The sequence below is a fragment of the Mastacembelus armatus genome, chromosome 6 (genome assembly GCF_900324485.2).
Source record: "Mastacembelus armatus chromosome 6, fMasArm1.2, whole genome shotgun sequence".
NCBI lineage: Eukaryota > Metazoa > Chordata > Actinopteri > Synbranchiformes > Mastacembelidae > Mastacembelus > Mastacembelus armatus.
The window spans coordinates 126058-148744 of NC_046638.1; the positions used below are offsets into that span (position 1 = coordinate 126058).

Genomic DNA, 22687 nt, shown 5'->3' on the forward strand with positions numbered 1-22687 from the left:
CAGTGATGAAAAAGGAAAGAAAGATGTCATATATATTTCTGGTGAAAGTGCAAAGTGCCAAATTGACAATGTGACTCAGGACAAACTACCAAACCCAAGTCCATCCCTGTTTTCAGCCCGGTCCGGTGGGTTCGTGAAAGAAGCTGTGGATTTGTTGGGCAACCACATGACCCACGATGGCCTCAAGCTCGACGGCATCAGCATTGCAGAGCTGACGGATGCTGGAGAAGTGCTGCAGCAAAGCCAGAGCCTTGACCTTTCCCACTCCAGGGACCTGCTGCACCAGAGCCAGGACCAGTGGGTCCAATAGCCGGGACGAACTCCTCCTTGCGAAGGGGTTCTCTCTGCCCTCGCCATGGACCTACACACAATCATAGCAGGTCAGAAAAATGAGATCTTTAGGCAGGACAGCTTTAGTTCTCCATCAGAACTGGAACAAACGGTCCCAAAAACAATTTATTTTCTCTGAACTTCTCGTCCTTTAAACTGCTCTGACCAAGGCCATTAATTCTCAACCCTGTGTTGTTGTGAAGCCTCATCACTGGTGGTTGTTTCATTTCAACACTTTTTACAGACAAAAGAAGAAGAGATAACACCATCATGAAAACAAACATTATTTTTTAGCAGAAATGTGTCCTCTCCTCTCGGTGTCATACATCCACAAAGTTTGTTTTGTCCAAAGCAGCCGCGGCGTTCAATGCACACCATCTATGAAAACGGAACGTGACTAACCCTAACCCATGTGACCCAGAGCCCAGAAAGAAGAAAGAACCAGGCTCAGAGCAGGAGAAGCAGTACTCCTGCAGCCGAGTCCTGATCTAGAGTCAGCCTGGGGACATCACATTAGGGGACAGAGACGGGGTCAGCCTGAAAACAACCCACCTGCAGAGCACCTGAACTAACTATGTGCAGGTGGAACTAGAGGCACATGGGGGGCAGCAGATAGTGATCTGGTTCAGGCTTTTTCTTCTTACTGCACCTTGGATGAAGCTCAGTGAGAAATAAAGACTCTTCATGGCTAACCCTAACCGCCTCACAGCCTGGACCATCCCGATACCTTCACAACAAGCCTAAAACTGGCCGAGTAACGACGCACACAGGTTCAACCAGAGAAACCAGTAAATTTTGCAGGTCACTTACAATCTGAGCGATGAGCTGTGCGGCGTCGGTCTGGCTGCCGACCGGAAGCAGAGTCAGGCCCAGGTCCAACACCACAAACCTCTGCACGGCGGCGAAGTGCTGCTCGCTCAGCCTCGTGGTCTCTACCAGCACGAGCTCCTGCAACCTGCCGCCGGCCTTCAAAACAGAACAAATACTCACACGAACCGAACCGAGCCGTCTCCGAATATAAAGCTGCCCGTCTCCTCCACAAACTCACATTTCTGTAGCGAACCAGCTTCCTCTTGTAGTCCTGTCCTGCGACCACGTCGCGCTCGGACACGTACACGATGCAGATTCTGTTGGGCAGGTAAAAATCAGCCAGGCCGAGCTCACTGTCAAAGAGGATCTTCACACCTGCACCTGCGGCAGGACAACGCGGTCAGAGCCCAGGTCTCGGTTTTACAGCCGAGCCTAGTTTGGAAGAACCAGACAAACGATAATAAAAAATAATAATCCGATAACTGATCATCACTAAGATGGTTTCAGCTGCTCCAGTCTGAGGATTTACTAGCCCTTAATTGGAGACGAATCATGACAATAAACTGGATCCATGGCCCGGAACATTCACGGTAAACTGCTGAATGTTTTACGACTCGAACCCAACAATCGTAACACCAGTCACCCTGTTTTATTTATCTGTTTACCCTTCAGGCGCTCAGTCAGCGGCGACCTCCTCCATCTGTCCCCGACGAACACGCTCCCGCAAGGGGGCCCCGCATCCAGCGCATCCGGCGCCTTCGTCTCCATGTACTTGGAACCAACCGGGTTTGACGTTTGCCCCACAGGCAGGACAAACTGCCACCGAGGGCAATTAAAACGCTCGCGCTTCCGTTTTGCCTCCAAAAGTCCAAACCTCTTCCTCGCGTTCACGTGGCAACACACAGACCCACGTGAGCCTACGGCGCCCCCTACAGGACCGGAAGAACAACAGGTGTGTCCTGGAGCTTGTTGCTGTTTACGGGTGAAATATTGAAGGCAGTTCTAGAGATTTGTGTGCATTAAAGGACAAGACAGAAATAAGTCCAGAACTATGCCACCTCCAGGACTCTAGATGAGTCCACTATCTGAGGCTCAGAGATGCTGGAGACTTTATTAGTGCTGGTTCTGTGATGTGACTGAAAATCATAATTCATTCCTGTGCAAGTGGTCTGAAAGCTGCTTAGCAACAGAGCTGTGACTTTTTGTCAGCCTGGCTACAGTGCTGAAAAGAAACCTGGGATTATTCTTATTTTCCTCTATTAGTGATGAACAGTATGCAGTTCTGGTTTTACAGATAACTTTTTATGTTTATGTTAGACAGTTTTTCAAGGCCAGAAAAAATTCCTCTAAATTTGTGGAATGCCACTTCCTTTCCAGCCTTCATGATGCCTGCTTAAAGGTACGAATATGTAAATTATACCACGGGGCTAATCTCCTCTGATTCACTTTTTCAGTTTATTAGGAAGCCCTGTGTCAGACTCAGTTACACCTGTGCGACCCAAGGGCCATCTATCCCTGCCTTTGTCACAGCTGATTACCTGGATCAGGTGTGCTCAGTCAGTGAGAAGATGGACAATACCATCTCAGATGAAGAGTGGGGAAGAGCAGTGAAGTAAACTGGAACTGAAGACAAAAAAGACAAACTTTGACCCCTTCACACCAAAATATCAATGTTTTTCAAAAACCCCACCCTGCCCACAGACCGAGGGGAAGCAGTGTCTTCTGTAGAAAAATTATATTACACTCAAAATATCAGGCCAAGGGGCGACAGAACAAGAACCACACCAGAAACCAGATTTTATGATCAGTAAGTGTGTTTTTTCAGAGGGAGTTGAAAAACAGAACTTTTATGTATAATTAACTAAAACAAACTGATCTTGTCGGGTCAAGTCCCTTCAACTAAACTACATTTACTGTCATTGCAAAACATTGCTTCACTGCAGCAGCCACGAACACTTTTTGACTACAATCTGCGATTTAAGTGTAGAATAAGAAATAAAAAATTTAAAACCAAAGTTTGAGCTGCATCTTAAAACATGTAAATTATGTCTGTGAACCCCCAAAGACAAAAACAAATGAAACATAAAGCAGCACTGCACTGAAATTATTCAAAAACTTAAACACAACAAAAATCAAGATGAAGTGAAATCTTCACTGAAACCAGACATTACTCAAAACAGTTATAACAGGGAACAGAACTTAAAACGCTGCCACAGAACTGAGATGAGCAGAAAGCCTCTCTAATCATGACCATTATAGAGGTTTTAAACGCTACTGTTCTGTGCGGCTGAAAACCACGTGCTGGTATCAAAGTACACAGCAACAACACTACCCAACAAAAAACTCGTTATCTCATTAACAAATGAGACGTCAAAGTCGTGGTGTATGTCTCCAAGCTTCATCATCTCTAATCATCAGTGTCGCTCCTGCTCTCCGAGTCCACAAACCAGTGATCTTCTCCTGTGTCTCCCACAAACCACTGCACTGAGGCTGAAGCACAACAGACAGCAGGTCAGTGTTGGTACACAGCAAACAATTCTTCACATTATTCTGTTGGATTCAGTTTCTCTACCAGGTGGCGCTCTGTTTTCATCCTCTTCTAAATGCTCCATGTCATAAGTCACCAAAACATTCTGTGGGAGAAAACAGCCCTGTAACGTTCAGCACCCCAATTTTTTAATGTAATTATTTAAAAGCATCTAAAATCTGGAGCAACAACAAAATGACAAAAGGCTTTTATAGTAACTAATTCTATGTACTAAACATCTCATCAAATGGTACAGTTCACATGAGGATTCACCAGGATATAAGTGCAAAACCTTAATACAACCCAGGTCAAAATTTAGTTCCAGAAAAACAGCAGGAAACAATCAAAAATCTGAATTAAAGTGTTTAATAAACTGTGCATTGGCTTCCCAGCTACTGTAGCGATAAGCAGTGAGTGCCTTTAAAAGGACTGAGCACAAAAACATACTAATATTACCATCTACTGCAGGCAAGTAAAATAAAATGCAAAGATTTGTAGTACTTTCTAAAGAGGCTGAAGTAGCTGAATTTGATGCCTGCAGATAGATATCCTGGATTAAAATTCATTTGTTCTATTTCAATACCTTGTTCCTCAGGAGTTTTTCCCAGTGTCCGTGCTGTTGTTTTACCAGTTTGAGGACCGGCTCATTACACTTCATTTCCCAGCAGCAGCTTTCAGCAGAGATGTTGGCCTGAAGCTGGAGGTCGACTTCATACAGCTGACCGTTCGCCCTGCCCCTAAACACACACAGAAAGTGTTATTGGGTCTGAGGAAGGCCCAGTTTCCTGCCCTCACCTCTCAGGACCAGCTCAGACTCAGGCAGCCGAATCCATTGGACGGTAACCAGCTGCTGTATGCGCCAAGCAATCTGGGATTTATTCAGTCTGAGACCAATGCTCTGTGAAACCACCAAGAGTAGCTGTGCAAAACAAGGTAAGATTCAACAAACAATGAAATATAAATTAAGCCATCGTTCATTTTTCACTTCATAAAAAAAAAAAAAAAAAATAGTCAAACAGCATCGCCTTAAATAGTGAGGACGAGAGTATCGTCACTAATAACACACAACAGATTCACTTTTAAGCTCTACTGTAATCCTACTTTCCAAGCAAATTATGTATTTTTAAAACCCACATTTTAGGCAAAGTCAGAGCAGAGATAATGAACCTCCCTGCGGGTTAATTCAATAATGCCGCAGCACGTGCTATTATCAGCAGCACACAGATGCACACGTTTAGACATCTCTTCTTTTTCCTCCCAGGTGTCAACTGTCCAACTCCTGAGCAGCACAGTCCTCGACACAGACCATTCACACAGCTGAGAGCTACTGCTTCCAGGTATCCAAGCTCAGGTGGACTTTGCCACCGTACTGTACCAGTCCGAACCAGAAGGGGGGTACCAGTCAGTGGCTCAATATCATGGTTATATTAAGTCTATTGTCATGTGCAGTATTTTTGCTGTTTGTCATGCTTTAATAACGTGCAATGATGTGCCATGTGAGATGACAAAGGGTTTTATGCACTACAGAAAGATGACAGCAAAAACCGTACTGTTTCTCTTCAGCAGTGCTGACTGCATAAATGTGCACACATGCTTCTCTCCTGTGACAGAACCAGGTGGGTAAGAATGCAGTGATGTGATTTATCACACAAATAGAAAGCTTGTGTGATAACAGTGAGATACAACACACCTTCTTTCTCAAAAATGTGTAAAACATGAGACCAGCTTGTAATTTCCATTCTTTGCTTACAGATGGAAAGTTTGAAGTCACCATCTACATCCACATTTTTCACTGAAGGTTTGATACCAACCTTCTCGACAGTTTCATTTTGAATGAAAAATGCCTTTCCTCCTCTCTTCTGGGCCCGTTTTATCTTTGTGTGCAGCAGTGTGTGGTAGCAGAATCTCTGCGCTGCCTCCTCAGCTACAAGACTCTTTAGTGCTAAGGTCTTTCTGTATGAAAACACTTGTAATAAACTTTGGTCATGCTGTGTCTGTAAATGAGTGGTGGATCCAGCTCTATCAGTTACATGCACACAGCACTCCATGATTAAATGACTGTTGCTGGCAAACAAGTGTCTAGTGTGGGTGGCTTGTTTTTAATGACGTCATATCTTCAAAGATTGACGGGTGAGCGTCAATACGACAGAGTTTAAATTTGTGCAAACATTTTTACTGAGTACAGATGACAAAACATCAGTAATGTTAATGACAGTGTAAGCTCATTAACAGCATGTCATTTTATTCTCACTGTTTGGGAACGTATTTGGGCAGAACTGGTGTCGACACTGGGACTTTTCCAAGCACAGTGTTGGGTGATAAGGATGGCGTCATGCACATCAGACCCCAAAATATAGCTGCCTGCTCTGTTTTCCAAGAAAATTAGACAAAAATACAGTTTAACAAAAAAAAAAAAATGTGCAAGAAGTACAAGCGGCTACAATTTTATTTGCATTTGTTGAAAACTGTAGATGTTTGAAATTGGGTTATCCGTCGATAGGGATTGTTTGAATAACGCAAAAAATGCCATTGGCCCGCCGCCTGGTAAATCAAAAACGAGAGAAAAAGAAGTAAATACACATGGTCTTAGCCACCCTTAAAACCTAGTTGTGGTATAAGGTTCAAGTCTATTTTCCCCATTCAGATGTATTGTATTTATCGTACATATAGTGCCTTCTCATGCCACCCCATGTAAAAATTTCTAGATCCAGCACTGCAATGGAAGACTGGACTGTGTAGGCTGGTACAGATACACCAGGTGTGCTCTGAGCCTTCACCACTGGCAACACCACCGTGCCTCCACGCTTAAACCTCAGCATTGAGTTTATAGACAAAAAACATGAGTTGTATCAAAATGGGATGCTACTGGCTTTGAACACTACTGTGTGTGCTTGTTAGTGCTGGTCACGTGAATTCAGCTCAAGTTTAGCCTTTATGGTCCAGAAGATCACATCAGCAACACCGTTACACACAAACTAGCCTGTAAAAAAATAAGCTAAATGATGTTGGCAAATGAGATCCAACTGTTGTATTACACTAAATATCGATTTTAAAAGATTTTATTACAACTAACCCAGAAGTAACTGCCAAGAACAGCTGAAACCTAGTAGAACAGAAACTGTGGAACTGCTAATAACGTAGGAAAACAAACAGCATTTCAAAACTCATCTGTAACATCCGAGTTTGTCTCCTATATGATGGAGCATGTTGACTAAATCTTTACCTGTGAACAACACACCACTAAATTGCTTCAACAGTCCTAACAAAGTAACGTGATGGAAAGCTCATTAACTATCTGATGTGCACCTGTGATGTGAAACAGGTGTTTGTGTGTTAATCGACACACAGGCTAACCACGCTAAACACACTAATGCACGTTTGAGTGACGTGAAGTGAGTGAGTATTCACTGGTGGTGAGTGACAGACCTGTAGACGACTCTGTCGGGGTAGAAGTCACAGCGCTGGCTCTCCGGGTTCCTTAACTTCACCGTTACAATCACACGGTCAGACGTCTGGTACCAAAGGACCTGAGGGTGGAAACTGAAACACAACCAGAGTTTTGTTTTACAATGAACCACTTGACATCCAAACAAAGTATTTTTGAAAAACGAAGAAGTTTTCACCTTTTTGAGGTGTCATTGCTGATGTAGAGCTGCAGGCAGTTGCTGTGGTTGTCACCTGCAAACAAACCGGTGCACAAAGTCATGTTTCCATCACTTCAGAGGACACTGACCTACATTCATTCCCAGAGCTGACCCGAACCTAGCCTCTAACATTTTACAATTTACATTCAGAGGACTTGGCTTTTTGAACTGAAGAGTAAGAGTCTCCACAATGTGACTTTATAAACAGATTTACACTGCATTCAGACAGTATTTGGACCACCTTCACTTTTATCAGTTTTGTTATCCTGGAGCCTGATACTACAATTGTTTAAATTCATGTTTTCTCAATCTACACTCAGTACCACATAATGCCAAAGTGAAAACAGAATTTTAGGAATGCTTGTAAATTTATTAAAAAGGAAAAACTACAGAAGGCCTCACAGCTGGCAAGAACCAAGCCATGAGGTCAAAGGAACTGCCTGCAGAGCTCAGACAGGATTTTTGATGGGCACAGAGCTGGGGAAAGCTACAACACATTTCTGCTGCACTGAAGGTTCCCAGGTGCACAGTGGCCTCTGTAATACTTAAATGGAAGTGGTTTGGCACAGCCAGGACTCTTCCAAAAACTGGTCACCCGGCCACACTGAGGGGAGAAGGGCCTTAATAAGGGGTGACCAACCATCACTGCAGCCCTCCACCGATCTGGGCTTTATGCCCCCTACCCAACATCTACCCCCTCTGCACCACTCGTAGCTCTCGGCCACCTCCTGGCAGCACTGGGAAGCTGTCAGCGACAGACTGATCCACCCAAGCGATGGAGCCGCAGGTCCTTCCATCCCACTGCTGTCAGACTGGACAACCACCACTGCTCCCAGTGGACAGCACCTGCACCGCCACTTGACCAAAAACTAAAAATCGATCACTCTATTCATTATACCAGGTTCCATTCTTACAGTCTTAGTTCATTTTAATTACATCTTTAATGTAAGTTTCTTCTGGATATATCTTTAGTTTTATTGCTGCTTTATCTTATGAGTACCATTGCTCCTGTAAGGGAATTAGGTTCATAAAAAAAAAAAATGAAGGTTCATCACAGCTTATTACCTTAATTGATCTATACTGTCATTAATTGATTTATTCTCTAAGTCTGGGCTCTCCAACCCTGGTCCTCAAGCATTGAGGTCCTACAGGTTTTAGGGTTAGGGAACACACTAAAATCCAGGTAATCAGCAGTGGGTAGGGCAGGGATATCTGGAAAAGAAGCAGGACAGTAGCGCTCGAGGACCCAGGTTGGAGACCCCTGCTCTAAGTGATGATATTTAGAAATGTAATGCATGCTAATTTGAAACGTGTAGTTGTGTGTACAGAAAACAGATTTAAGAATGAATATCAAAAAAATCCTAAATTCATTCTACGGACTCCGGTCCCAACAGTGTCACAGTGACCGTATACGGTACAATGACACATTTGATGATTTACATGAATTCATGACACCTCTCAGTGTCCATCTACACTTTTTACTAAAGCCTGGACACTATTAAGAGAAAACCTGGGGGAGGTAAAAAGAACTGTTTTTTGTTTTTACCAGCATCACAGAAGTTGGCAGGAGCAGCCTGGCTGATTGTGGGAGTCCTGTGGGTGCAAATGTCCCCTCGACCCACGTTCCTGTGTATCGACATCAAAAGACCTGTTTAAATCAGAACAGCAAACTGACACACTGCCAATATGTGGGAGCAGAAACGGTTGCAACATGTTTCACACACAATTGGATAGAAACATGTTTTGCTGACAACTTCTTGATAATACTGAAAATGAGTTCAATGAGATATGGCAAAGTACTGTGATCTAAGGACAGAAACTATTTTTGTCAAGATTCCAGATCTTTGAATCCTGAAAAAGATCAACTCAGTTTGTGAGTAGCTGAGGTAACTCTGTCAAAGCAGAGCTCCTCATTAACGACAGCTGACCTTGCCAACTCCTCAGGCGATGTCCGATCAGAAGTGGGGGCTTGTCTCCGTTCTTTCGCAGCCCAGTTATGCGGCAAGGCTTCCTGATAGCCAGCTGGGACCAAGCATCCACATGCTGGTGGTGGATTGACCGAGGACAGGTCCATTGTAGGCAGAGGCCATAATGGCACACACTGTTCACGGTGAGCTGCTCTGACGGCTTCAGCCAAAGCCGCCTCCTCACTGTTGATCCTCAGCTCTGGAGGAACAAGACCATCCCCTGACCTGGAACCATAATCTGCTGCTTTAGTCTTCCTTTAGTGAAAGGTCTAATCTATCCTGACATGTACCTTTTGTTTAGGCCAATAGTAGGATAGGAGAGTGTTTCCTTACCCGGAACCATGACTTGTGCTGCACAGTGCCCTTAGCAAGTCCACATGCTCTGGGTTACAGACTCCCATCCCAGTGCTGAGGATCTCAGACTGGATGTTGTATTCATTGATAGCAGTTTTTATACCTGGCACCTGGGTGACCCGGACCTTGACATCCAAAACAGTCCAGAGTGCGTAAAAAAATTGATTTTGAGGAGAGACATATTACAAACTAAGCAGTGGACAGCCTATCAACTCGGACAACTGACTTGCATCAGTAACACTGTGACTGAGGAGATGATTGAGTAAAAACAAACCATGGGATCAACAAACACTGTGTCTCCCAGACTGAGAACTGCTCTGGCTCGGTGCTGCAGACCTCGAACCTTCTGGCTGATGGCTCTGGTGACCTGCGGGAGACATGACATGTTTAGTTTGTAGCAACAAAACCAACAGAAGCAGCATAAATCTGGCCAATGATGCTTGGAGATTTATTACTGATCTACAAATCATCAGTTACTATGAAGACAAGATGAATAAATAAATAGTTATGCACACATCCCTTCTCTAGGTGCCAGGCTACCCACATGATTTAACTAATCTTTCTTTAGTATAAAGATGTTTTTCCACAGATGAAAATTAAAGAAAGATCAATTTAGTTTGTTCCTTTGGATTAATTTATTTAGCTTTAATTTAGTTGACAAACTTTAGGTCAATTGATAGTTGGAATGGGGTCTGCCAGCCTGAGTCGGTCCACTTCAGCCATACCAAGCCAGGCGGCAGGTAGGTAGCAAGGCTGAACTGGCCCACCAGCGCTTTCCTCAGCAGCTGAACTGTGCAGGAGATTAGACAGAAAGCTCTAGGTTCACTGTTGTAACCACTACCTGTATCTCTGTGGAATGGAGTTGACTCCTGCGTATCACTTTGAAATTTTACAAATCTGCTTTATTCGCCCATTCGCTGGTTGCTGTCATTCACAGTTAAGTTACTGATCGTGCAAACATGATGTGTTTCATATTATCGGAGCTTCTTTAGCAGTAAACTACTTCAGCTTACTGTGCAGTGGAAAAACAGTTGCAGTGAGCCAGAGCAACTTGACTGTTCACAGCTTGGTATGACGACACACCCTACAGTGGAAAAACCCTGTAAATCACCAGTGACTGAGTCTGTCCGTCTTCATATATCAGTGCGTGGCATTGAACAGTAGAAGTGTATTTGTATGAGAGAGCAAGATGTGGGGAGGCACCTTGGGGTGCCATTCGAGCTCGCCATCGACTGGTTTGACCCGGCACACAATGATCTCCACAGCCTGGCCAGGGAGAACATGAAACTGCTCCGGCAGCTGAAGGATCTGATGGGACTTGACTTCCTCCTCCTTTCCCACATCAATGAACTGAACCAAGACGCTGAAGAAGAGACAGTCACGTCTGTTGGGGACAGACAGGATCTTCACCCTACCAGGGAGCACAATTACAACATTTTCATCCATACAGACCCATACTGACACCAAACCTGAAATAAGCTTCAGCTTTCAAATTGGTAAAATGAAAACAAACTAATCCCATTAATTTTTAGCAAGTTATGGTCAGTCAGTAACACCAGGCTTTAAGCAGCTGAAAAGGGTGTTTTAGCCTGAAATTAGCTCCAGAATTTGGTTGCATTTCACTGTTTTATCTGACCTGTGAAAGACATCATCTTCCTGCACGGCATATAAGCTTCCCTCCAGCACCTCGTTGGCTCCTGGTTTCTTATTGGCATAGTAAGAAGCCATCTCAGACATCATGCTGTGAAAACCGCCATCATCTTTCCTGACAATACGACCATAGAAGACTGACGCCGTTTTTATGTAGAGAGGCACAACCTGAGAGATGTCACAAGTTGAAACTTGGCACATGGTACAGCAACAGAAGTATAACAGACCAATTAAAAGCAGATCAGATCAGCTTTTAATTTAATTATAAGGAATGAGATTTAAACTCAGAACCAGCATGAGCAGAACATGCAAGCTAATGTGTTTTGTAGAATGAACATATTGTTTTGGGCTTTTTGACAATGTCTGTTAATAAAGCCTCCGATAGGCATTTAGAATGAAAAGCTTACAAACTAAAACATATGTGAAAATCATCACCTCTATGACTCCAGAGGCAGGGAGCTCTGACCGATCGAGCCAGGAAATAAACCTGTGGCGGTGAGGACACACACTGCTGTCTCTGCAGGTAAAACACACTGGATCTCATTGTCTTGTGTAACAGTGAAAAAAAATAACAGCTTGTGAATGAATTAGTAAATTTTAAAAAAATAATAATAAAAAAAAAAAAATTTCCTGCTCTATTTCAACCTGTGTCAAAACTATTGTGATTGGCTGCTTTGAGGAAATGCTAACACACTGCGGCAGACATGACGCACACTGCCATTCTTTCAGTCATAACAGAGTAAAGAATCAAGCCCCAAACAAAGTGTTTGCCACTCACACAGGACAAAGTAGACCTAAAACGCACAGTAGTGGCGAACTAATGTCTTTATCATTGAAGAACAGCAGACCTGCAGGCTCCAAAGCTCTTCAGGTAGCTGCAAAGAGGCTTGTTGGTCTTCTGGTGCTCTCGGGTGACAAGGACATCCTGGGCGAAGGACAGCAGCTCAGGTGGCATCAGGGCTTTGGTTCGTCCCAGGTAGCGCAGTATCCCAACAACATGGCGAGCATCCCTCTCTGAGATCAGCAGCACTGACCTGGCCATTTGACTGCAGTTTTCTGTTTGGTCTTGGGAGGAAACCTGAAAGGGTATAATGAAAATGGCTAAGGCACTCATCACAGAAACCTCTATCTGCCACATTTATCCTGAAAGCGCTAGTTTTGTTATTTTTACTTGTCCTGAGAGGTTTCTGAAGTTTTCAACCATGCAAAAGAGTCGGCTGCCAAACAGTTTGGGAGAAGTGGGGAAGCTGTACTGAATGACACACGTTGCATCTGTGATCCCAAGACACTTCAGACTGTCAGTGGTGGTCACTACAAGTCACGGACAACAAAACGCAGCAGAAACAGCAGCAGTTAACATTCATTCTCAAAATCATATTTAATTATCATTATATTAGGTAATAATATATTCTACCTAAAATAACATGAGTGCCAGGGGCGACGTCTTTCCTCCACTGCTGGATGGCAGCATTGGACTGGTGCATTAACCCCTTGTGGGTCTTGAAGCAGAATGCTGATTTTGTGCTCAGAGCCTGCAGTTTAAAAAGGCAAAGGAAAACTTCCCTTTGGATAGTCCCCTGATTGTCAGATGTCAAGTGGAATGATAGAAGTCTTTTCCCCACTTGCTAAAAAGAGACAGTCATTCCCATAATAGAAAAAAGGACTGCAACTCTTGATGTTGCTTTACAATCTAGTATTTCAAAGATGCACCTGATGGTTACATTTCCACACTGCAACAAGTGAAATATGGCTCTTAATTTGTTAATGTGCCTATTTGACACAAACTTACAAATTTCCATTGTTTTGTGTAGTTCACAGTACAAGGTTGGCCAACGTGTTCGCAGACAGTGGTACCGAGTTTATATCACTGATGATTTACCTTGAACACATCTTCAACCTCCTGAGCAGAGTCGGCTACAATCAGAGTCTTCTGGCCAATGTCTGGGTTCAAATCCAACACACCCAACAGTACAGAGAGCTTACTGCTCTCTAGAGTCAGGAGGACGATCTGTAGGAAGAGAAACTCAAAATCAGTTTGTCACAGAAACCTCAATGTAGTGCATCTGATGTCCTACAGACTCTATAACCAACATTAAAGAACCACAGTGTATAAATAAATATTTTGGTTCATAACATAAAAGTCTTAAAACGTAGAAATTAACTTCCTATATTTTCTCTGAGTTTCCAAGCTGCTGACATAAATCATGACTTATGCATTCTGATATTTTACAATTTGAACTGAAACAATTTTAACAGACTGACCTGCTGAACGTTTCCATAGAGAGCAGCTTCCTCAGGGATGGTCAAGACAAAGCAGGGACACGGCATGTAATGGCGTAACAAACCCTCCATGTGATTGGTCCATTGCTTTGCTATTGCAATGAGCTGCTGAGGACAGGAGACGTTCTCCTCACTGGAGGTGACCTTCTGGAAATGCTGCAAGATGGTTTCCATCTAACAGAGGAACATTCCTGTCAGACGTTCATTCTGCGGACATGATTCTGCTGAGCACATCACATACTTTTCCCACAGCCTGTCAGCAGCTGATGAGCATGAATAGACACTGGTCACCTGGTCAGGAGCATGAGTGAACAGCTGGTCAGCCTCATCCAACACCAGGTGGTACAGACGCAGGAACATGAAGCAATGACAGGACATCAGACGGGTCAGACTGAAGGGAGTAGTCACCAACAGCAGGCCTGGTTTAAAAAAAAAAAAAAAAAAACCCCAGAAGATCATAAGAGTCAGAAAATTTTGATTGTTCAAATACATGTGAAAATTTTCTATCATAAGCTTGATCAGTTGACCACTGACAAGACAGATCTGCTCACAGTTTTTGGGGATCTTGATAGACTTCGCCTCGTCTATGCCTACACCGACCAGCAAGATGATGGGGTGGAGGATGTGGGCGACGTTGCTTTCCTCCAGCAGGTCATACACCACCTGGACCTTCTCCCAGCCTCGACACAGTAGCACTGCTATGGGCTGGACACAGAAATCCAAAAACTAGAACACTATCGTCTGTAAACGGGACTTACACTAACAGCGCCCTTTCTCACCCCTCTGCTGCAGGCATTGGAGCTGAAGACGGAGTTGAGTAGGATGTGGGTGAGGAGCGGGGTAAGGTAGTTGTGCGGCTGGTCAGCATTTTGAGATACAATAAGTGTGTTGCATCCTCGAGCCACAGCTGGCCAGCTGTGACGGTCAGCTGGAGAGAGAGTATATTGCTTCCTCCTCAGCACCTGGAGACAGACGGTCACCAGGTGACACATATATCCTGGTTTCACTATAAACAAACATTGTTCAAAACAGTACAAACTGTCCACAACACAACAGTCACTAGGATGACAGCACAGACAATGTTTGGCTTCATCAAATTTAGCAGAATGTAATGTTTGCACAAAACCTTTATACGTAATGACCAGCAAGCCGTCACAGCAGCTAAATCCAGCACTCAGTCTTGTGAAAATTTAACAAACTAAATGAGATATGACCTGCTTAGGATCAGCAGAGGAGGTGATAAAGAGCGTGGGCGACCTTTTCTCAGGTCTGTGTCTGATACAGAGATATAGCGGAGCTTACTTTCAGAAAATCAGTTGCCTCCAAGACTTTTTTTAAGTTTGTCTCACAGATAAACAGTTCAGAACACTTAACCCTAACACTCTGTATGCTTTCTACAGTTTGATTTCGGTCAGTGAAGACGTCTACACAGTGATTTGGTGATGGATTTACAAATAACCGAACCAAGAAAAGTGGAAAAGAGTAAAAGATACAGCAATAACAAGAAACTTTCTAAAGTGATTTTAAAAACACACTAACATCAGGACATTCAGTACAAGTTATTTCTAAATCAACCTGTAGGTAAAAGTCTCAAAGTGAACTTATTCTGAGAATGTGTTCCATGTCTCTCAGCTCTGACGAAAAGCTCTTTTTGATAAAAATTGTTTACCCTGCGTAGACTGTCTGTGATGGGGGCATCATCCAGGTTGTTGCAAGGCTCCACTGGGAAGGCTGAGTACACCAGAATCCCATTCCTCCTGGCATCACTGGGAACAACCTGTGAACAGACAAATCAGCAACATCATAGTAGAACATTCACTCGCTGTGGTGCCTTTTGGCATCACATGAGACTGATGTTTCAGATGAGTATAGAGCACATTTTTCATTTTTATTAGCAAATGACAATAAAGCCATCTCAAGCTACTTTAAATAGAAACCCAACAAATCCCTTATGAGCAGCACTTGGCAGCAGTGGAGGTTTCTTCTTTAAACTGTGCAGGTTCAAGACCTGTAGGACCAGATTGGAATTAGCAAGAAGCTATGTAAACCAGGGGCTTGACTAATGTCTATGTTACGACTTAGGAATCAGCTGTACTGGTCACAAGATGGCATCTGTCACAATTCAACACAACACCAGATTTGAGCAGCATGGTCTAAAAAAGGCGACAATGAACTGAGAAAACCTACCATGGCATCTGCAGCATCTGGATTGGGGTTCAGACACTTCGGGTTCAACCACTCCAACAGCCTTTGGTCAGGAAAACATTCAGAATTAAAAAACCTTTGGTATCATTAGAAATGAGAAAAAAAACAAGATATTCGATGTGATTTACCCACTGAGGTGCTACTTTGGATATCCTTCAACAGTTTCTCTAATTTCAAGCTGTCATAACCACTTTAACAGCATCTTATTTGGAACTGCTCAAATGAACTGACAGGCTGAGCTCAGTAATTTTCATAAGTTGCCAGATACTCATGGCCATTATGAGTTAGTTTACAGGAAGAAACACTTCGGTCCTGTTTTAACCAAGTGAGATGTAACATCGATGCCTGAACTCTGTATGTCTACCGTGAACAGGCCCAGTCCTCAACACAACTCCAGGTCTTTTCTGTTGGTCCTGACACTATTGTTGTACTGGAACTGCAGAAAAACAGATGTGTCTGAGATGCAGATTACACTACAGTTACACTCATTATTTTACACTGTAGGTAACTTATTTTACTCTACCTTTCCTCATCTGCCAGACATTGAACCTGACAGCTCTTAAAATGTGCAGTTCCACTATTTCCACTGCTGAAAAGCAAAATCATTTCAGGTAACATTACTAAAATTACTAATAGCTTTATGACATATGACGTAAGAAGGCAGCCTCACCTCATACAGAGCGACATTACCTCGTCAGGCTCACGGGTTGATCTGTGTGTGAAAACACAGGAAATCATGTATTGAAATTAAAGACCTATACTGAAGCAATGTGGGCCTGCAAATCCAAACACATGAAATATTTCTCTAAATAAATGGCCTATTAACTGAATCTTTGGAAGTGCGCTGGAAGTGTACACGTCCTGACTCGCGCAGGTGTAGCAGGCTGCAATCGCCTCTTTAGGTCGACACTCATCCAGGTCTTCACGGTAACTAACCTGGAGGACAAAAACAAACCAAACTAGTTTTTAGGGTTAAATGAACTGCCTGTAAAGCAACTTGCTGTAGATTTTTTTGGGGGCATTTTTGTTTTTAGTGGATAGGTTAGTAAGGAGCCACAAAAGAAACAAGGACAGCAAAAACGAGGGATATGACATTCAACAAAGACCACAGCTATAATCAAATCATGGACTGTCAGTGTTTCTCCTACTATTTAAACCCTGTACCGAGGGTCTGGCTTATCCATGCTTCTCACACACAGCAAGGAGCAGGAAGGTGGATTAATTTAATTTAATAAAATAAATAAAAATATAAGTCAGGATTTTCCAGTTATCCAGGCTGAATTTAGACATATACTACTCACAAAAAGTTTGTGAGTATGTGCATGTGCATTCAAAAGTTTAGAGAAGGTCAAATTACGTTCAGCTGTAAAGGTTATAGTGCATTTTAGGTGCATTCTGAAATTCTGAAAAAGTCAAATATCCCTAACTTTTTGTGAGTAGTGCACATGCATGACAGCAGATTAAAACAAGATCAAGTTACTGTGGAGATTTATTCTGTGCAGCCAGTCTGCTGCAGAGCAGGTTAATAACCAGGCTGAGATTAATCCCAGTGACGTATCTGTTAACTCAGGTGTCAAAAAAATTTGTTTTACACTCCATGGTCTTCGGTAAACATGTTGCATTGTTTTATTTATCCTGCCATTCATTAAAATATGTTGTTCTTTAATGGTAGGTCGTTTCCCTTTTTACATAAGATGAATAATATGCAAGCTATACATATTTTTTTATATTAAATTCAAATTATATCTTGATCAACAATTGTAAACATACTCACGCTGGGAGCTGCTTGCTGGTAGTTGCTGCTACGATTCAGAAACCCCAGGAGCCTGCAGAAGAAGAGGTGCTCTCTCTGTATCAGTCAGAAAGATGTCCAAAATGTGCTGATTTCAGTCAGTGATACATATCACAGATCCTGTGACCAGCTCTCACCTTTGACTGAGGCCTGCGGCCGACGACGAGTCAGCGCCTACAGAAGAGTCACTGAAGCAACATGAGCTTGTCAGTTAACTGACACTGACGTACAAAAAAAAAAAAAAAAAAAAAAAAAAAAAAAAAAATCACACATGCTCACTTGTGTCAGCGCATCTCACAGTAGTTCCCAGACTGAACCCAGTGTGTGCTCACCTCTGCGCAGCAGTGTCGAGGTGGCTTCTGGACCGCAAGGAGGTCTTCAGCTCATGTTGTTGAGCCTGAAGCAGCAGAGAGGTTAGAAATCAGGCTGTGTTGATATTTACTGAAGTCTTGACAGTAACATTATGAGCAGAGCTGCTGACCTGAGGTGGAAAGGAAGCTGTTGGCCAATCACCAGCCCCAGATGCAGCCAGACTTTCTGACTTCACTGAGGGTTAAATCAGATTAGGAGTCTGAATGCCAAAGGTTTTCATTTTTTGTTAGAACTAAAGATTAAACAAAGTCTGAAAATAAGCTGCAGGTCAGACTAAATTACAGACAAATGACATGGATCTAAGCTGACCACAACTGCTGCATCTGGAAAGAACCAAAATAAACATTCTACCAGCAAGCTCTGAAATCTAGAGGGACCCATAAGTATAAAACTTTATACTTATGTTCTTACATGTAAACATGTCTTACACTTTATCAGCTGTTCTGCTGATAAAGAGCAGAACAGCTATTAACAGGCTCTGTAATGACCTAATGAGGCCACCACAACTTCTGAATTAGACTTTCACCTTCTGCATTTTGTCACCTCAGCCCAAATATTGTTCTGCTTGTGTCAACATAACACACAGTGTAGTATAAACCTGCTGTGCTCAGTAATTCAGGGACCAAGTTTCAGACAGATTTCACATCTGCACGTTTACCAGGAGAAGGGTGGGTTTGGGCTGGCGTTTTGTTTGGGGTCGTAGAGACAGTCTGGTACAAGACACTGGACGGCAACATGACTGGAAATCGGTCCACCTTGTCCAGCCCACTGTCATCATCTGATTTTATACTGTAATATGCAAACCTCTTGGCCACCAGGTCATCATTCACACAGATCTGGGAAAAATAAAGCATCATTCACACAGATCACTGAAAATAAAAACAAGCTCTGATAGCAACAATAAAAACAGACATCACAATGTACTAAAACAAAAAGACTCAGAAAACACTATAAAGAAGAGAATGGCCATTAACAAATACGTGTTAACAATAAGCAGCTAATAAAAGCAGAGCAGTACTCTGCATCAGAACTAAATGCTTAATGATCTTTTTATGAATGACTGTTCTCCACTGAGGAGTCAAAGTTCACCTTAATGTCCCTGATGGTCAGGTAGAGCTGGATCGAGGTGGCGTCTGACTCAGGTTTGAGCAACACAGCCTCTGCCTGAGTCGACACTAAGATTTAAAGAGAAACTTTCAAAATTATTCTTCAATACTGCAAGCAGATGTTAACATCAATCTCACTTCACAACAGCTTAGGGCACATCAGATGTTGCTTCTAGGATAAAGTCTCAAAAATATTAACAAAAAGCAAAAACCACTGTAGTTGGTCATCTACTTGCTAGATTGCTCACCTCGTAGCAAGTTATGCACGTAAAGCGAAGCAGAGTTGTCCCACTGAGTGGATGGGCTGCAGAAGAAAACAACCTAGAGATTTCATAACTTCACAACACAAACTGTCTGAAAGTCTGAGAAAAAGCAAAGGAGTTTCTGAACAACTTTAAATTTCACTGTTTTTTTTTTTTAAACCCCAATCAGGACTGAGGACAGTCAATATCATGTGTATCCTTCAAATCCATCAAGACATCAACATCAGTGGTAAGCTGTAAACCCGTCTTACATGAGCTCCGCCTTCTCATACACGGACACTCGCAGGGTTACTGGCTTGATGCCCCCGAGACAGAACCTCCTTAACCTGAAAGGCAGCTGGAGGAAGTTCTGTGCAGCAACTCGAATCCTTTTCAGACCAAAAATAGAAATACATTTTTAAAAATTGACCCACATTTACCATGGTTAAAATATAACCAAATTAGTAATGCAATGCACTGCATGTCCTGTAAAACGTGCAGCCAGGCATGGCTGGCAACACCACATTTGCTGTCGGGACATCAACACGTTTCAAAGAAGCACATCTTATGACTTGACAAGTGCGTGGACACCATAGTTCCCCTTCTCAGAACATTTCAGCACCAGGCTGCAGCAAAATACAGCAGTGAGTTGGGGAATGGCAATTAAATCCAACATCCTAATGAAAAATACCTCAACATTGAGCCAAACTGAACTGTCTGTGCCCAGTTTGTTGGAATGACTGCAGACAAATAAAAAAATCTACTGAAATCACCAATAACTTGTACATGGTATTTATGATTGACTCAGACTCAAAGGAGTGTGTCATCAATTCATTTTATCAAGCACTTTAAATACTGGCACTTTCTAAAATTTGTTTTAAAGTAATCACAAATTTTTCAACTTGATTTTATATTGTTCAAATAAGGACAAGTATATTTATTTGCACAATTTCTCCTGTTTACAGATTTACATCACTGAGAAATGCCAAACCAAAGCAAAAAGTTTGTGTGGAACCCTGCTTCTTTTAAAACGTATCTTCAACTCATGCCCTAAAAATTAAATTTAACCAGCTTTTAAAAAAATTGCCCAGGAGAAATAACCTGGACTTACTGGTCTGTGGGGATGACAACCTGTTCTCCATAGTCTACTAGGAGGCAGCGAACCGTACAGGACACCAAGTCCATGAATACTGACTCCACCATGGCCCGACACCATGACTTCTTCACTGACCAGTATGCGACACATACCTAAGAGTAAATACAGCAACACAAGCATTCAATGTGCCTGCAGTCTAATTAAAGTCACAGAGAAGCATCTCCTACTTAGGAGCAATTATGTTGCAGCCCCATACTACAATTGTTTACATTTTTTTGTTCTCATGCCATTTTCAGGTCTCTCCAGGGATGCCCAACAGGGCTCGGGTCAGGGCTCCAGCTGGGCCAGTCTAGGACAGAGTTGTCCCTAAGCCACTCCTGTGTTGTCTTGGCTGTGTTCTTAGGGTCACTGTCATGTTGGAAGGTGAACCTTCGGCCCAGTCTGAAGTCCTGAGAGCTGGGGAACAGGTTTTCAATGAACTTTGCTTTGCTCTGCTCCATTCAACTTTCCCTCAACCCTGACCAGTCTCCCAGTCACTACTGCTGAAAAACACCCCCACAGCCTGATGCTACCACCACCATGCCTCACTGTTGGGATGGTACTGGGCAGCTGATGAGAGGTGCCTGGTTTCCCCGGGACATAACATTTAGAACTGAGGCCAAACCGTTCAGTCTTGGTTTCATCAGACCAGAGAATTTTGTTCCTCACAGTTTGAGTTTTTCAGGTGTTTTACAAAACTCCATAAGGGCTTTCGGCTTGGTTTTTGCTCTGATATGCGTGTGCCTTTTCAAATCATGTCCCATCAATTTAATTTACTACAGGTGGACTCCAATCAAGGTATAGAAATATCTCAGCAAAGATGAAGAGAAATGGGAGGCACATGAGCTCATTTCAACAAAGGGTCTGATGCTCACGCAAATGTGATATTTCAGTAATTAATTTACAGACATTTTTAAAATTCTGTTTTGTCACCATGTGGCGCTAAGTCTTGAATAATGAGAAAAACAAGGAATTTAAACTGTTGTAGTATCAGGCTGCAACACAAAATCAGAAAAAGTGACGGGGTCTGAGTACTTTCTGAATGCACCGAGTACAGATGTGAGTGAAGGTAGACTGCAGCTCTGCATTACCTGGCCCTCCTCTATAGATGTTGGCTTCAGCACATGCGGGTCCTGACGAACGTCATTGTAGAAGTGATTCATCTGAGTTTGTAGATTATTGTAACTGTCTGTGCTCTCTGGGTCCCCACTGGGACTCCAAATTACCCGGCCCCATAGGCATGACGGGTTCTCAATCTGCCAGGCCAGGAGACATGTTTCAAATGGCTGGCAGGACGAAGTTTTTTTTTTCTTTTTTACATGATTTCCAGTCCAATAGTTTGTACAACAAGAAATTATTAAATGCTAATTTCTGAAACTAAAAATGCTGTTATTTGTCCATAATGAACAAAAAACCAAACGTCAAAGAAAAAAAAAGTACAAATCTGCAATCACAGCTTCATGTGAAAATGTTGGCACTAATGTGTGGAGCTGCGTTCAAACTGGCCCTTACTCTGCACCTTCAACATGCATTTAAATAGCAGGGCGAACAGACTTTCATACAAAACCAAACATAGGAATAATCTGTGTTTTCTCTGCTCATTTCATCAAATGGAATCAAGTCTTACATTCTGTCACACTCGGTTCATTAATCGCTTGTTGTAAAACCTTTCATGAGAATAAAATCAATATTTAATACTGTATAATAAAACAAACGCAGCCTGTTATTTGTTAGCTAATAAACAGCGGCCTTTCACCTTCAGAATAGATATTTCCAACATTTTCTGCGAGGATCCGTCCATCCCCTGTAGGAAACAAGGTGAAAGGTCAAAGGCAAAAGGTTATGCTGTAACTCGAACTGAGGCCGCCATCTTAGGGCTTAGCTCCTAGCTAAAGTAGCTAGCGTTAGCAACTGAGGAAAGCTTGGCGAAATGTTCTCATTTTTCTGTTTTGGTATAATTTAATGTTTTACTGTAGAACCGAACGTTACCCGTTTCCCGTTAAACACACGATGGGTCGGTGTCAAACGCCAACCAGAGCGTCGACGGCTTCCCGCTATACCTGGCGCCTTTCCAAGGCAGACTTCAGCTGCTGCGCCGGAAGTCTCTCAACGCTCTCGCCGACTGATACGTCAGGTTCCGCTCCAGTTCGGATCCGCTCAGACCCTAAACTGGACTTGGCGAGTCGACGGTAAAGAGACAGACGGATCTTATCTCAGGCAAAGTCACAAGTTGTCAATTATCCTAAATGACCAATCAGCAGCCAGAAAGATGC

The 22687-nt window shown here is 42.9% G+C and overlaps 2 protein-coding genes across 2 annotated transcripts; both read right to left on the reverse strand.

Moving 5' to 3' along the window:
- Window positions 1-6: 6 nt before the first annotated feature.
- Window positions 7-2004, reverse strand: faap24 (FA core complex associated protein 24). Its single transcript, XM_026311739.1, has 4 exons — window positions 1806-2004; window positions 1379-1521; window positions 1141-1296; window positions 7-361 (listed from the first exon to the last, which is right to left on the reverse strand). Exons 1-4 carry the CDS (start codon window positions 1906-1908, stop codon window positions 113-115), a joined length of 651 nt encoding a protein of 216 aa, XP_026167524.1. The 5' UTR covers window positions 1909-2004; the 3' UTR covers window positions 7-112.
- Window positions 2005-3547: 1543 nt separating this feature from the next.
- On the reverse strand, window positions 3548-22466 carry tdrd12 (tudor domain containing 12). Its single transcript, XM_026311094.1, has 37 exons — window positions 22404-22466; window positions 22171-22218; window positions 21506-21670; window positions 20391-20527; window positions 19552-19668; window positions 19286-19341; window positions 19021-19106; window positions 18576-18767; window positions 17892-17956; window positions 17697-17747; window positions 17542-17593; window positions 16624-16703; window positions 16438-16479; window positions 16291-16356; window positions 16132-16203; window positions 15750-15810; window positions 15232-15339; window positions 14342-14524; window positions 14114-14267; window positions 13854-13981; window positions 13545-13736; window positions 13162-13290; window positions 12697-12814; window positions 12454-12593; window positions 12131-12360; window positions 11718-11799; window positions 11269-11450; window positions 10836-11043; window positions 9907-9999; window positions 9612-9757; window positions 9240-9503; window positions 8858-8937; window positions 7291-7345; window positions 7094-7207; window positions 4251-4404; window positions 3713-3773; window positions 3548-3630 (listed from the first exon to the last, which is right to left on the reverse strand). Exons 2-37 carry the CDS (start codon window positions 22213-22215, stop codon window positions 3548-3550), a joined length of 4191 nt encoding a protein of 1396 aa, XP_026166879.1. The 5' UTR covers window positions 22216-22218; window positions 22404-22466.
- Window positions 22467-22687: the final 221 nt, after the last annotated feature.

Excerpts from the sequence above, each read along its gene's own strand:
- tdrd12 (XM_026311094.1), bottom strand. The coding sequence starts at position 22,215 with ATGGACGGATCCTCGCAGAAAATGTTGGAAATATCTATTCTGAAG. Across the intron at positions 20,528-21,505 it reads CATCTATAGAGGAGGGCCAG|GTATGTGTCGCATACTGGTC; the intron begins GTAATGCAGAGC and ends ATTTACTCTTAG. Across the intron at positions 19,669-20,390 it reads GTTGTCATCCCCACAGACCA|GATTCGAGTTGCTGCACAGA; the intron begins GTAAGTCCAGGT and ends TGGTCTGAAAAG.
- faap24 (XM_026311739.1), bottom strand. The coding sequence starts at position 1,908 with ATGGAGACGAAGGCGCCGGATGCGCTGGATGCGGGGCCCCCTTGCGGG. Across the intron at positions 1,522-1,805 it reads GCTGACTGAGCGCCTGAAGG|GTGCAGGTGTGAAGATCCTC; the intron begins GTAAACAGATAA and ends GTCCTGCCGCAG. Across the intron at positions 362-1,140 it reads CACAGCTCATCGCTCAGATT|GTCCATGGCGAGGGCAGAGA; the intron begins GTAAGTGACCTG and ends GATTGTGTGTAG.